Genomic DNA, 14534 nt, shown 5'->3' with positions numbered 1-14534 from the left:
GCTGCTGATGCCCATCTCTGTTGCAGGCTCCTCGTCCCCAGCTCGCCCTGGCACACCGCTGGCCACCTGCAGCACTCCCCCACCCCCACCACCACGACCCCCATCCCGGCCCAAGCTGCCCCCTGGCAAGCCCTCCGTCGCAGACCTGGTAAGTTCAGCATGCTTGTGTTTGCAGGGGCTGCTCACAGTAGTGGTTTTTTTTTGCTATTTACAAACAAACAAATCACACGTGGGAGGATGGCAGCGAGCTGCATCCCTGGGGGGTGAGGGGTTGGGTCTGCCTGAGGTTAGCGGGTATAGGGAGGGTGGAATATTGTTCCTGTGTCCATCATGAAGGCTTGGCCGCTGGGATGTGAAGCAGCACAGGAAGCAGGGACAGGAGCAGCAAGGCTGCCTGCAGCCATGCCTGCCTGATACTGGTTGCATTAAATGCAACCCTCCCCACGGGGGTCCCAGGCAGCGGGTGGAGTGTACCACGGTGACATCTTCAGCAATATCTTCTGCTTGTTTAATACCGATGTTCTGTGTGTGTTTTATTTAACCTTGTGTTATTTTATGTTTTTTCTCCAGTCCAGGCCTTTTAGCCCTCCTATTCACTCATCCAGTCCTCCTCCGATAGCACCTTTAGCCCGTGCTGAAAGTACTTCTTCCATATCCTCCACCAATTCCCTGAGTGCAGCCACCACTCCCACAGTTGGTAAAAATCCTATGGCACTGCTTTTCTTTCTCTTTCACCTTTCCTTCCTGCAGACAGCCTTGATAGAACCCCCAGACCTTTTCATTTGCTAGATCGGTCTTTGGGTTCACGCTCATTCATTGTAATCAGGTTTTCAAATGCAAGAAGGGATGGGAGCTGGGTGTGGAGGGTCTTCAGCGTGATGATGTCAGGGAGGCTTTAGAAGCAGCTATAGAAAATACATGTATGGGGAAGGTAGACGTTATCACTAAGTGCAAAACTACGCGGAACATTCTTGTGGTCTGTCAAGTTGGTCCAAAGCAGTCTCTTGTGGGGGATGCTCATACCCTGGAGGGGAGGGGGGCTGGAAGCCAAATGCTGGGATCTGGGAAACAACAATTGCTCAGTCTCTCTGTGTGTCTGAAATATGTATTTCCCCTTAAAGTGGGAGTGGGAAATGGGGTCTTGGCAAAGGCTCTTCCAACCCCTTCGCTTCACACATCTTCAGTCATAACAAGGTGCTGCTTCTGGAGGAAACGTTCTCAGAAACACGTTTCTTGCTCAACCCATCGGGTGCCCGTGCAGCATGGGGCACCCCACAGACACTCCATGTCTGGCTGTCAGCTCTGAGGTCCGTGCTCTGGGGGTGCCAGCTCCCCCTGTGCCTCTGTCCCTGTCACCCTGCCTGCGCCCTCGCTTCCTGCCACTCCATTTCTACCAGGTTCACATCCCCGCTCCCTTTTCTTTCCATGGCTTTTCCCGTTGGTTGTCCTGTTCTGATGATGTGCCAGTGTGCTCAGCGGGGATGTCCCATGGCACTGCTGTGCCACAGGCTGGCAGCAGCCAGGACCCTCGCGACAGAAGCAGGTTGGACACTGGAAAGGGATGCTAGAGCCCAAAACCTCTGATAAGAACACAAATTTGTTTGTGTCTGTGCATGTTCGGTCATGGTGTGAGGCACTCGGTGGGAACTCCCAATATGAGGCCATTGGGAACGGCAGCAGTGCCTCCTGCCTGGGTCTCCATCCCCCTGGGGCTTCACCCTGGTGATGTCATGGGTGCATCTCTTCAGACCCGTTATGGCATGCTGCTAAAAACTCACACCCAACGCACTGGGGCTGGCAGTGCTGGTGGGGGAGGGGGAACAGAGGCTTTGGTGGAAGGTACAACTGGGTATGGGGCTGGTGGAGGCCAGGAGGAACTGCTATGAAGTGTGGGCTGTGCTCATTGCCAGCAGCCCCTGCCCTTGCGTTGATTTCCCCCTAGGATGAGCATGAAATATCTCCCCGAGGTGCTCGTTTGTCACTTTTTCCCCTTTCTCATGTAATTTCGTGAACAAAGCCTCTTCGTGATGTTTTGTGATGACCCATCCTGTGCTCACTGTGTGCATCCCAGCCCCGAGCCCCAGGCAGGGGCAGACATCACTGCGGTGCTCCCCTTGCTCCGAGGGCTGCAGGCAGTGCTCTCAGTGTATGATCTGAAGATGCCCTGGGGATGTCCTCTTCCACCACCGTGCTCTCGGAGCAGCAAAGTCCATCGGGGCTCATCCGAGGGCGCGGGGAGCAGTCGTTTTATTGCGTGTCCCTCATGCTGTGCTGGTGTGCTTCCGTCCTGGTTGCATGTGCGGTCACTTACTACAAAGAAAGAAGCTGTTGTGTTTGTGCCAGCGAGCGTGCAATTATTTTTCTCGTTAAAATTCTTCTCCTTGTGTTTCTGTTGATAGATCGCGCTGCTTGATTTCACTTGGGATTTGTTTTCTCATCGTTTTTCTTTGTTATGCTCTTCTTTGCGTTTCTCCTGTTCATACCATCAGAAGAGGATGCCCTATGACAAAGTGCCCATGTCTGCACTTTGGGGAAATCAGGCCTGAAAGCGGCCCTGGTGACAAAAAGCACTGAGGGGTGATGTACCATCACCTCAGATGTTGCAAAGGAAAGGGTTCGTTCAGCAGCTCAGGAAGCCGTTCTCCCCCACGTCCATTGCTTCAGCAGCGTTGGTCCCGGGCGCTGCTTCTTCTCCCGTGGTTTTGGGGTGGTGTGAGCACAGCTGACTGGTGACAGTTCCAGTCGGGCATCTGCTGCCCCCTGTGTGTGTGTCCACCTGGAGTTGTGTGCCCTGAGGCTCACATCGCCGTGCTGCTCTCGGCCGTGCCCATCACGCTGTCCCTGTGGGATGCGGAGTTGGCATGGTCTGAGGCACCCGTTCCTCTCCATCCGTAGACAACAAGAGAAAATCCAAAGAAATCCTTTCCAAGCGGGCAGAGGTTCCCTTCCATTGGGCTTCCATAGCTTTGCTTCCTGCTTTGTTCTCCAAGCGAACCCTGAGTTTCAGAGCCCGCTCCCGCCCCGCACGCTCTTGGCTTGCTGCGCTCCCCGCCCCGTAGCGAGACGGATGTCCTGCTCTGTGACTCACTCTGTGTCCTTCTCTCTCCCTCTCCTGAACCTTCCCCATCCCGCTTCACCTCCTGGCCACACAGAGAATGAACAGCCTTCCCTCGTTTGGTTTGACAGAGGAAAGTTTTATTTGACTTTCGAAGGTAAGTAGTGCGCAGGCTCAGCTGCCGCTCGCTCCCCGCTCGCTCGCTGCCCCGGGCTCCCCCGGTGCTGTGCCAGGTGCTATGGCTGCTTTGGTTGGGTTGATGCCGTTCATCCATGAGCTGTTTCCCTGTTGGTTTTCTTTAAAAATTAAAAACAAACAAACAAAAAAAAAGGGAAATACCCCGGTACCTGGGCTGAGTGCTGTGGAATTGCTCCAAAAGCACCGGTGCTGCCAGGAATGGGACTGTCACTCCGGGCTTGTGGCACCCCTGGGAAACCGCAGGCATTGCACACGCAGAGACCCAGCCAGGTTAAGCCGTCCCCTACAGTTATCCTGCTTGCTGCCTGCAGGGCAGGGCTTCAGCAGGCAAGCCCTGAGCAAAACCAGGTGCTTAGAAACACTCAGAATTCATTCATGTGGTTGGTTGGTTTTCTTTTTTGGTTCAGCAAATTGATTCTGTCGCCTTTCAGCTTTGTCGCCCCACCACCCAGCGCAGGGGAATGAGCATCCTGCAGCTGGGGCTGCAGTGGGTACATCATTCCTGTGGCTCCAGTGTCCCCATGGCTCGTGGTCCCTCGAAGGTGCAGGGCATGCAGAGCCAGGCTGGGCTGCTCAGCTGCTTGAGCAAAGCACTTTTGGTGAGGGCGATGCTGCAGCAGCATTGGACAGGGGTTGGTGTTGGCAAGGGGCAGTGCTCCTTCTTCCCCTCCTCTTTGCCTTTTCCATCGGGGCAGATGCTGGCCCCTTCCTCCCAGTGCTCTTTGGGTCTTCCTGTTTCCCAGAGCCTTCACTGGGTTTCTGTCCTCCTGCCTCCTCCTCCTCTCTGGGCCGGGCGTGCAGCCATGGGAACGCACTGGAGGATTTGTGTAGTTTGGCCTCAAAATGGTTTTCTGATCTTTTTGGCTGCTGGATCTGAAGTTCTCGTGGTCACCATGGCAGCGTTTCTGTTTGGGGTTCCTTCTGTTGTCGTTTCTTCTTGGCTCTGAGCAGAGTATTTGCGTACCATAGGGTAATCTGTCTGCGCTGGCGATGCCTGGACTGTGCTCAGCCAGCTTTGCTCCTTCCCCTCTATTCTGCGCCATCATTCAGGCAACAGTACTGCAAACCACCCCCGTGTGTGTCAGCACTGTGATGGGAAACCCATCCTGCTCCTGATGGGTGACAGCAAAGGAACCCGGTGGGCCCTGAAGCCCCTCCAGGTGGATGCTGATCTCCTGCATTGTTGCATCCCTTGGCCAGAATGAAATGCATCTAAAAATGACTCCAAAAGCAGGATCGTTGGTGCCATAGCATGTACTTCAAGCAGTCTTACTCCTCCAAAATGAGCCTGGGAATGGCTGCTCAGGGAGTGGTGGAGCCTTCTCCAGCCTTGATCCTATGTTTCTGTGTCAGAGCTTTTTGCAGAAGAAAGCTGACTGGGCTCTGAATTAGTTGGAATGAAGCGGAGGGTCTGCGAGCTGCGGGTGCCGGGTGTGTCCAAAGGGTTTTTGTCGTTCCTCTGTGCCGGGGCCTGGAGTGCTCAGCACAAAGGCAGACCTATGGGCTTGGTGGTTCATTTCCTCACAGGTCACCCCCAAAAAATAACTCAAGAGGAAAATCTCAAACTTGAGGCAAAACTTGGGAAGCGAGCGTGCGTCTGTGGTCACTGAGGGCGGCTTTGGGGCACCCAGTGCTGTGTGTGTGATTGCAGCAGCTCAGCAGATGCTGCTGCAGAGCTCGGGGTGCACTGCTGGCACGAAGGTGTTATCCGGGCTGGGCCCACTCATCCTCATGGGGCTCTTTGGGTATATGTTCCCCCGTGGCAGCTCGGGCTGGCAGCTTGCATGCGCTTGCATGCTCGAAGCGAAATCATTCCTGAACAGTGCATTTCACCCTTTGCCATCACTTGTTATGCATTTTCGGGGTAAAATAACCCTAGCGTTGAGCTCGACATACAAGATTGCCAGAACAGTGCATTGTGGAGAAGTAAATCTGGGCATGTTGGAGCCTGCGGGGCAGTGGTTTGCAAGCAGCACTGCTCCTGGCCACCTCCTGGGGACATCTCCTGGTCCCCAGAGGCTCAGAGCCCGTGGTGCCTGCACTGGGCATGTTGCACCTCGGTTACAGAGCTTGCCCGAGGCTGACAGTGAGGACCAGCGAGCATGTGGCATGCTGGTTGCTCTCATTCACCCTGTCCTCAGTGCTGGGGGGTTTCCAGCATGCCCCAGGGTTTCAGGCTGCCCCATGCACTGCTGCTGTCGTCCTCTTGCTGCAGTACACCACGGCTCAGCTGCAAGCAGCCATGCAACTGGCCAGACTGCTGCTGCTTCACAGCCTGAACCGTGGCATAGTGCAGCCCTTGGTGGATTTGCAGCCTGTGGAGCCTCACGTGGGGCATGCAGGGAAGCAGCAGCATCGCACGTGGATGTGTGCATGGAGATCCCGTGGGCAGGGCCTGTGCAGCCCCTCTGAATCAGCATTCAGCTGCAGGATGAGGACACGAGCATCCTGCTCAGTGCAGAGAGGACACAAATTGCCCTGCCCCTGTGCTGGGGGCTGGAAACCTATATCAGACCAAACTGTCCCCATGCAGGGGTTGGTGCCCCGTGCTTGTGGTAAAGCTCCTCTGCTCTTTTCTTTGCTTGTCTTTTAGGGGAGAGATAATCACTTCAAAATGATTTTAAAGCCTTGGGGACCTCTTTTTTTTCACTCTTTGCCCACAAAGCCACATGCTGGGCTCAGGCTCCAGCAGGGAACACCCCAGGGTGGGTGCAGGGCCCTATGGCCTTATTCTGCAGCTGACTAGCAGAGGCTCTGCTCTGTTGTAGGGTCATCACGGGGCCCCAGCCCGCTCACCATGGGGGCACAGGACACCCTGCCCGTTGCCGCCGCCTTCACTGAGACCGTCAACGCATACTTCAAAGGAGCTGACCCCAGCAAGTAGGTGCCGGCCGTGGGGTCTGGGCACGAATGTGGGGGTCTGGGGTGGGAAGGGGGGGCTTTCAGCACACCGTCCGTCCTGTGCTGCATTTTGATCCCTCCATTTCCTCCCCCTGGGTCTCTGTGCTCGGCGCTGCAGGTGCATCGTGAAGATCACGGGGGAGATGGTGCTGTCGTTCCCGGCAGGCATTACCCGACACTTTGCCAACAACCCTGCTCCAGCAGTGCTCACCTTCCGTGTGCTGAACTACAACCGGCTGGAGCACGTCCTGCCAAACCCCCAGCTCCTCTGCTGGTGAGCCCCTCCTCGCATCTATGCTGTCAGCTGGGGTCAGACAGCCCTCTGCAAGGGCAGGCTGCTTGCAAAACCACCTGCCTCAGGCTCTGGGCAAGTCTTAGGAAGGAAATTCTCAGCCCCTGAATATTGCTGAAGCACTCCATCCAGCACAGCCCCTTTGCCAAGCAGCACACAGTGGGGTTTGCTCATTTTCTACCCACTCTGTTCAGCTCAGATCCTGCTTGCAAAATGGAGCAGCCCTCGGGAAGTTCCTGTGGTGCCTCCTTGCATGGCAAGAGGGGAATTGCAGTACCCTCATATGCATGGGATGAAAGCTGGTCACAGCCCACAGGCAGCACTGCTTTGCTGCAGGGAAAGGATTAAAGCTCCCTGTTATTTCAGTTTAGGATGAGAGCTGATGGCCTCAAGTTGTACCGGGGGAAGATCAGCATGGGTATTAGGAGAAATCTCTTCTCCAAAGAGCTCAGTACTATACAGCTGCCCAGGGGTGGGGGTCACTGTCCCTGGGGGTGTTCCAGAGCTGTGCAGATGTGGCACATGAGGGACATGGGCAGTGGGCATGGGGGATGGTCTGGAGGTTGGGGAGCTTGGAGAGCTTTTCCAGCCTCAATAACTGTGGTTCTGTTTGCTGCTTGCAGTGACAGCACGCAGAGTGACGCCAGCACAAAGGAGTTCTGGGTCAACATGCCAAACCTGATGACGCACCTCAAGAAGGTATCGGAGCAGAAACCACAAGCAACCTATTACAATGTGGATATGCTCAAGTACCAGGTATGGTGTTTTATCAGATTGAATCCTGCCGTAAACACATGCGGTGTCGTAGGTGGTGTGATGTGCAGGAGGTGGGGTTTCTGCAGTGCAGAGGAGGTGGGGGCATGCTGTGCTGGGGCTCTCGGTACAGCACTCAGCTGGGGGCCCAGCGCAGATTTTCTATGTGAATACGAGGTGTTGTCTCCTCTAGAACACAATGCAATGACTGAGTCTGTAAAATGGGATTTCTCCCTTCACCCCTATGGAAACTAAATGTTTTTTCTGTCATTTTGGAAGGTATCTGCCCAGGGTATTCAGTCTACTCCATTAAACCTTGCAGTGAGCTGGCGATGTGAACCTGCAAGCACTGACCTCCGCATCGACTACAAATACAATACAGAGGCAATGACCACACCGGTCGCTCTAAACAATGTCCAGTTCCTCGTCCCTGTTGATGGAGGAGTAACCAAGCTGCAGGCCGTGCTCCCACCCGCCGTCTGGTAGGGATTGCTGCGGCATCGTGCTCCCTCTTGTGCTGAATCCAGCACCCAAAGGCCCTTGGCCTTTTCACAAGATGGGGTGGGCAGCCCAGCTCCACAACCCAAAGTGATGTTTTCTTGCTTGGGTCCAACACAAAGCCATGCTCCCAAAACTGTGGCTCTGCCCGGCACACGTGGCTTTGGGCAGCATTTGGAGGGGGTCCATGTGGCATGCTGCTTCCTACAGAAATGCTCTTCCTGGTGTGTTTGCAGGAACGCAGAGCAGCAGAGGATACTGTGGAAGATCCCTGATATCTCTCAGAAGTCGGAAAATGGAGGTAATCCTGCAAACACACCTGCTTGTGGGGGTGGCTACTTCAAGCAGGCCTTAGCTGTTCCTCTTGTCCACACACAAATTGGTGTGGGTGCACGCAGGGAGAGGGTGCTGCGTGGAATTGGGAGCAAAGAGCCTGGAAAAAGCCAAGGTATGTGTATGGAAACTGTTGAATCACGGCCTGAGCCACTGATTGATCACCTGAGGCGAGCACTGAGTCAGCTGCAGGAGCACAGGTGAAGGCAATGCACCTGTGTGACCAGAAGGGGTGGAATCTGATTCCACCTTTCCCAGACCCCATTTAAGGGCTGACCACCACTGGGGAAGGATCTCTTTTTGGAGATTACCCCTTTGGAGTTTCCTATTACAGGCCTAGAGCATGGGTGAGCCTTTTTTCCTTTATTTTCAATTGTCTCTTTTCCATCACAACAATCTGTCTACAAAATATCTCAGCTATTACACCATTTGCTATTCATTCTGTTAACCCCACACCTTAGAGCGTGTAACCAGGACTGCTTTGCCAACCAGAGCTGGAGTTGCAGATGGGTGTAAACGCGTGGGGTGGGAGCGGATGCAGTGTTGGCATTGTGCTCTAACTCTGCTGTGGGTGCTCTCTGCAGGCGTGGGCTCGCTGCTGGCCCGCTTCCAGCTGGCGGAGGGGCCCAGCTCCCCAGCCCCCCTGGCCGTGCAGTTCACCAGCGAGGGCAGCACGCTCTCCAGCTGTGACATCGAGCTCGTCGGCGCCGGATACCGCTTCTCGCTCATCAAGAAGAGGTTTGCAGCAGGTAGGTGCCAGCCCCGGTGCTAAGGCTCTTGTGAAACAGCCCTGGAATCACTCTGGGGGCTGTTTTCCTCTCGTGGGACCCACACGTGGGGGTCTCCAGGGGCAGTGTTGGCTCCGTGGGTGCTGTGCGGGGATGGGGCCAGGGCATGCGGGCAGGCGGCTGACAGCTGCTCCCATTTCCAGGTAAATACTTGGCTGATAACTGAAGGAAACGTACGGAAAATAACGTGGAAAGTAACCAAGGACTACTGTGAGAAGAACGGGTTTTAATTAAAGTTTAAGGAAAATGAACTAAATCCTGCACTTGGACGTTTCTGTTGGAAGTGTTGACGACTTTCAGCTTTTTTTTCCTCAGAAAACACCGTCTTGACCAGTCCTACAGTATTTACTTCTAGATGTAACATTGTTAATGGTTTTAAAATGTAATTATTGTATTTGTAAATGGTACTCATTCCAGTAAGGCTGTATTTTGGAAGTTAGACACTTGAGTTTTAGCATTTTACCATTCATGAAATGGATGTAATTTAAACTGTGGTATATAAATTTAATAGTAGTACTGTTGAATGGCACAATGCTTACAGAGGTAGATTCCATTTTGTCGATATATGCGATGTAAAGACCGTGCAGATGTAGCTGCTACGAAGGGGGTGCCCCTCCTGGGAGCCAGGTGGAGCTCACTGACTTTCCTCCTGCCCTCAGCGCGTCTCGTGGTGGTGAACAAAGCGCTCCGTCTTCAGGTTCAGCTATTTCAACTCCAGAACAGTATTTCCATAGAGGCAGAGGCTCCTCGCGTGGTCTCCCAAGGAGAAGAAGTAAAACGTGGCACTCCTGGAAGGAGTGTTTCCTTCAGGTGCCCACTGCAGGGCCGCGTTGTCCAACCGCACGCTCAGCGCTGGGCGTCCCCGCGGTGCGTGTACGGGTGGTGTGTGTGTGTCCCTTCCCCACGTTTTGCATGTGTGCAGAGGAGGACGTGAGGTGCTGAGCTTGCAGCTCTGCCCACCAGTGGCACCGTGGCTTTTGGGGATGCGTTTCCAGAGCAAGCTCCAGAATCTTGGTTGCATTTCCACTGTCCTTTGCTCGCTTCTTCTATTCCTTTCCTCCGCTTCCCAAAGCCCCACAGCTTTAGGAAACGCTTTAAAGGTGTGCAGCCCCACGCTTTTCCTCTTTACCAATTAGGCAGGAAAAAATAGTATCTTTAATATCTCTATATACAAATATTGAGAAATGAAGGCAGCCTGACCTGTTCCTGCCAAACGCTCCGGCACTGGGAGTGACAGTCTCATGGAGGTGGGGAAACCTTCAAGAGCTGTGCAAAGGTGGAGAGCTCGTTTCAATGGGGAGAAAAGGAGGAGGCAGTGGACTGTGCCCATCCTAAGGGAAAACTGGAATGTTTGGAGCTGTTTCAGCTCTGGGTGGCTCCCAAGTTGGGATGTGTGTTGCAGGATGGATGACCTGTGAAGGTACAAGCACAGGAGGAAAGAACAACTCAGTTGTCCAAATCCACATGGCTTTGCAGATCTGGAAGGCAAACCCACTGGCAGTCCTGGACGGAGTGCTCTGTGCAGCTATTGGCTTCCCTCTGAAATGGAAATATGCACAAAGGCTGCAACCCACCCCTTCCCGACATAGAAACATAGGGCAGAATCTAAAAGTTTCTGCACAATTGGTTTGTGCTGCATCCAATTGTGATAAACTCATGCTTCCAGAAGACATCTATGCCATAGTCCCAAAAACAGGGATTTTATAGTGTAAATATTACCAGAACGTAGATATTTTACTTTATATTTCATTTGAAAGACAAGGTGTTTACGTGAGCATTGGGATTTTAAATGCTTTTTAAACAAAACAAAAACACAAAGACAAAAACCAAATAACCCCAAGCTCCCGAGCTCGTCCCAGTGGTGCCCCCCAGCCCAGCTCCCCTTCTCCTGGTGCTTCTCGCTGTTGGGTCCCAAACTGGGGCTGCAGGGCAGTCCCTGGTGTGGTGGTGTTGCCAGTGCTTTGCGCAGTGTTTGGGTTCCCTGCTGTTTCTTTGGTGAATGGCATCTCTGCGTGCCAGCTGTTTGCTGCAGGTCTCTGATGTCCGCAGCCAGCAGATGTGCTCCTTGCAGACCAACCTTCTGCATTAATGATGTTCCTTTAAGACGAGGAAACGGTTCTATTATCCTATGAACATCACCACTTTGTGGTTTCCCTATAAGAAATTACTGTCTAAAAGACTCCATCTCATCACCAGAATTATTCATTTCTTCTTCCTCTCACAAAAGGACCAGGAAAGCAATCCTCATAGAGCTGGGGACTCCTATGGCTGCAATTATTCTCATCCCTATTTCACTTCAAGGGGAGACAAAGCCCTGTAGGAGCACCCAGGGTTCACTGCGGGCCGAGCAGCACCCAATGAGCTATGGCAGCTGTAGTGGGCACTTGAAACACCTTACTTCTCTGTTAGATGTCTCTCTCTTGTGGGCATGCTACGTTTTGTCCATAATCCCCATAGGCGTGTTTGAAACCCACCCCTTTCTCCCAGCTCCAGCTCCATCCAGGCTGGTGGAGTTGCCCAGGTGCTTTAGGAGCGTGTGTACATCCAGAACGGAGTGGTGGATTGGGATTGGGATGGCATCGGGGATGCTGAGCTCAGACAGAGCCCCAGCCACCGATTGGGACCCCCAGGGCACCGCCCCAGATGAGCTGTATCATTTTACGAAATCCCTCGTGTATAAAATGTTTATAAATATTTGTGGATGAAGATAACACAGGTCTATTTTTAAGATTTAAGTTAAATAAGTTAACGAACGGCTGGCCTTTTCCGCCTGGACGTGCAATGGGAGGTGTGATACCTTTAGTCTCCGATGGCCGAGGTACTTTTAGTCCGTGATGAACACTTTGCTGCTTCCCCAATGTTCTCAGAGAAAAGCTGCAGGAGGCGTACAGGTTTGTTGCACATGGACTGCTGCAGCAGAGCTTCGTATTTGACCGCTGGTAATATGAATGTGTTGTATTGACTTGTTGAAGATAATCATGAGACAACATATTTTAAATGTTACTTGCCTTATAGATTAGGATACGGATACGTGGATATCATTTTTGTAAATAATGTTTTTTATAAATGTCTTTCCTCCGTTCTCCCCAACGTCCATTCCACTGAATCTTGAATATGCAATTATTTACCACGCGTAATACTGCGACAAATAAATCCCCACATCAGGACAGAGTTTATTAATTCTATACATGAGAACCACATGAAACACCCCATTAAGTTGCAATTTAAATGTGAGGGGGTTTTTTTTGTTTTTTTTTTGTTTGTTTTTTTTTTTTTCCTCTTGAAAATAAACTGAACCCAGAAAACATAACTTTGTGTGTGCTTTGCTCCCGTGGGCAGGGGCATCCAGGGTGCAGGACAGGAGGATCACCGACTGCCATGTCCCTGTGTCCTAAATGGCATTGCTGCCGGAGCTGTGCGTGGCCACGCAGCTTGGGGACAGGGCTGTGGTTGGGGCTGGCACGTGGAGAGATGTGGGGACGTTGTAGAATCATTGGGGTTGGGAAAGACCGCTGAGATCGTCTATTCCAGGTGACCCATGGGGGCTACGGGGACCCGTGGGGGCTGCAAGGGTGTGTAGTGCTTGGGGGGATGGACGTGGGGATGATGGGCTCGTGTAGTGTCTGGGTGGATGCACAGGGATGATGGGGCCATGTAGTGCTTGGGGGTACACATGGGGACGATGAAGGCATGTAGTGTTTGGGGGGATGCATGGGGACAATGGGGGCACCTAGGGGCTGTGGGGACCCACGGGGGCTGTGGGTACACACGAGGGCCACGGCTGCAGCCTCATGCAAGGGCTGGGAAGACCCTGGAAGGCAACGGGGATCCATCAGGGCCCTGCGTGGACCACGAGGACCGCCCCGAACGGCTGCAGGGACAGCTCCGGCCCCGCAGGGGCGGTCTCCGTCTCCCGGTGATCTCCGCGTCCCCTCCGCCGTTCCCGGGATGCGGAGCGGTGCGGGCGGTTCGCCGCTCTCCTCCGGGGCCGGAGCCGCTCCCGCGGTGCGGGGAGGGCTCGGGACGCCTCGAGGTCCCCCCTTTCGTCCAGGTCCCCCCCATAAGCGGTTCCCGGTGGCGGCGGTGAACGCCGTCCTGAAGGCCGTGCTGGAGGGATGCCTGCGGGAGCTGCGCTACGAGCCGGGGCTGTGCCGGCAGATGGCGGCGGACATCAGCGAGGTGCGCGCTGCCCCGCTGGGATGCCGGGGTCCCCAGGGAGCGGCTGGGGGCTGTTTTGCTGTCTGGGTTGGTGGGGAAGGGCAGGGGGTCACCGCCTCGTGGCTGCGCGGTGGCATCCGTGCGAGCTGCCCGTCGGATGAAGGCGCTCCTGCCCCGTTCCCCGGGTGCAAGATGTCAGGGATGTCCTTCCCCCGGAGCTGTGGGTCTCCCAGCACTGCGGGTGCACGAGGCCGCGGGTGGGCTCTGTGCAGCAGGAGCTGGGGGGGTTACCCAGCTCGCAGGTGGGGCTTTGTGGCCCCTTCCAGCCCAGCGATGCTGTGGTTGTGTGCTGCTGTCCTGAGCCGTCAGCCTTACAGCTGGAGCGAGAGCAAGATGCACAGAGCAAGCGGAGCTGCCCATCAGTGTGAATGCCCACGAGGAAGGGCACGAGGAAGGGCACTTTCCATCCCAGAACTCCCCGTGGCTGAGCACCCCTTGTGCAGAGCTCACCGCGTGAGTCTCAGCTCACCTCTCTCCCGCAGGTGATCAGAGCTCGGGTGAAGGAGCTGGTGGTGCCGAGGTACAAGATCGTGGTGGTGACACACATTGGGCAGCTGAACGGGCAGGGCGTGCAGATCGGCAGCAGGTGCCTGTGGGATCCTGCCACGGATACGTTTTCATCCTACGTCTTCAAAAACAACTCACTGTTTGCTCTTGCAAATGTCTACGCTGTCTATTTCGAATAGCAAGGCAGCTGCGTTTGGCAGCAGGAGAAATGAGTTTCAGTGTGAGCCCTCTGGTTGCCGAGAGCAACATTCATCTGTTTAGGAGCATGTTTCCCCTGAGGGTTTTGGTGCTGAGTGCCATCACTGCATTCCCCGGGGCTCTCTGTGGTTAGGGACTTGCTGTAGAGCTGCTTTCGGCACTGGCTGTCCCTGTAACACTGTTTCTCCCTGAATTTACTGTGAGTACGTGATCCCTCAAGAAGTCAGGACAAACATGTATGGAAATAACCCTCACGCTGGGGCAGCTCAGCCCCACGCACACACTGCCCTCTCACACAGGGTCCTATTGCACGGCCATGCAGAAGGCAGAAAGTCGTTCTTAGAGATGGATGAGCGTGCAATTGTTTCCCAAATCAAGTGCTGAATGTCCTTAAATTAATCACATTCAGAGTATGTCTACGTGACATGGCTGGCCCCTTATATTTTAGGTGCTTGACTCTAGCAAAACAGATCAGAAGTTGTCTTTCTCATCTGCTGCCTTGCCATAGGTGAGAGGGGAAATGCATCTCGCTGAGCCCAGAAATGTGCTCGCAAGCATTTCCCATCTGTCCGGTTGCAAATTGGTGTCCCCAGGGCAGGACACTGGGTAAATGGGGAATAAATCATGGCTCCTCCTGAACGTGTTGAGGGCAGACAGAGGGGTCCCTGTGTTGCCTGCTGCACAGAGCCACGTGCTCAGCCCCCTTCTCATTTTGGTAGTGGCAGATGATTGTTGCTACCCCCATCGTACAGGTGATACCCAGGGCCAAAAGCTGCTCTTGGATTTGTGTAGA

The 14534-nt window shown here is 54.0% G+C and overlaps 2 protein-coding genes across 2 annotated transcripts in view; both read left to right on the top strand.

Moving 5' to 3' along the window:
- SGIP1 (SH3GL interacting endocytic adaptor 1) overlaps nucleotides 1-9350 on the top strand; it is a 29227-nt gene extending 19877 nt beyond the window's left edge. Inside the window, exons 16-25 of the mRNA XM_065737771.1 lie at nucleotides 27-148; nucleotides 571-697; nucleotides 3153-3212; nucleotides 6022-6133; nucleotides 6273-6428; nucleotides 7070-7202; nucleotides 7479-7681; nucleotides 7934-7998; nucleotides 8615-8779; nucleotides 8962-9350. Coding sequence (XP_065593843.1) covers nucleotides 27-148; nucleotides 571-697; nucleotides 3153-3212; nucleotides 6022-6133; nucleotides 6273-6428; nucleotides 7070-7202; nucleotides 7479-7681; nucleotides 7934-7998; nucleotides 8615-8779; nucleotides 8962-8984 — 1166 coding nt within the window. The 3' untranslated portion in view covers nucleotides 8985-9350. The remainder of the gene's footprint in view (nucleotides 1-26; nucleotides 149-570; nucleotides 698-3152; nucleotides 3213-6021; nucleotides 6134-6272; nucleotides 6429-7069; nucleotides 7203-7478; nucleotides 7682-7933; nucleotides 7999-8614; nucleotides 8780-8961) is intronic.
- A 3416-nt stretch (nucleotides 9351-12766) lies between these two features.
- DYNLT5 (dynein light chain Tctex-type family member 5) lies at nucleotides 12767-13722 on the top strand. The gene is made up of 2 exons (XM_065745795.1): nucleotides 12767-12997; nucleotides 13519-13722. Exons 1-2 carry the CDS (start codon nucleotides 12767-12769, stop codon nucleotides 13720-13722), a joined length of 435 nt encoding a protein of 144 aa, XP_065601867.1.
- The last annotated feature ends 812 nt before the right edge of the window (nucleotides 13723-14534 follow it).

The sequence above is a fragment of the Cyrtonyx montezumae genome, unplaced genomic scaffold (genome assembly GCF_038088225.1).
Source record: "Cyrtonyx montezumae isolate F1298 unplaced genomic scaffold, pur_monq_1.0 scaffold_1, whole genome shotgun sequence".
NCBI lineage: Eukaryota > Metazoa > Chordata > Aves > Galliformes > Odontophoridae > Cyrtonyx > Cyrtonyx montezumae.
This window is presented reverse-complemented; position numbering and strand designations above follow the sequence as displayed.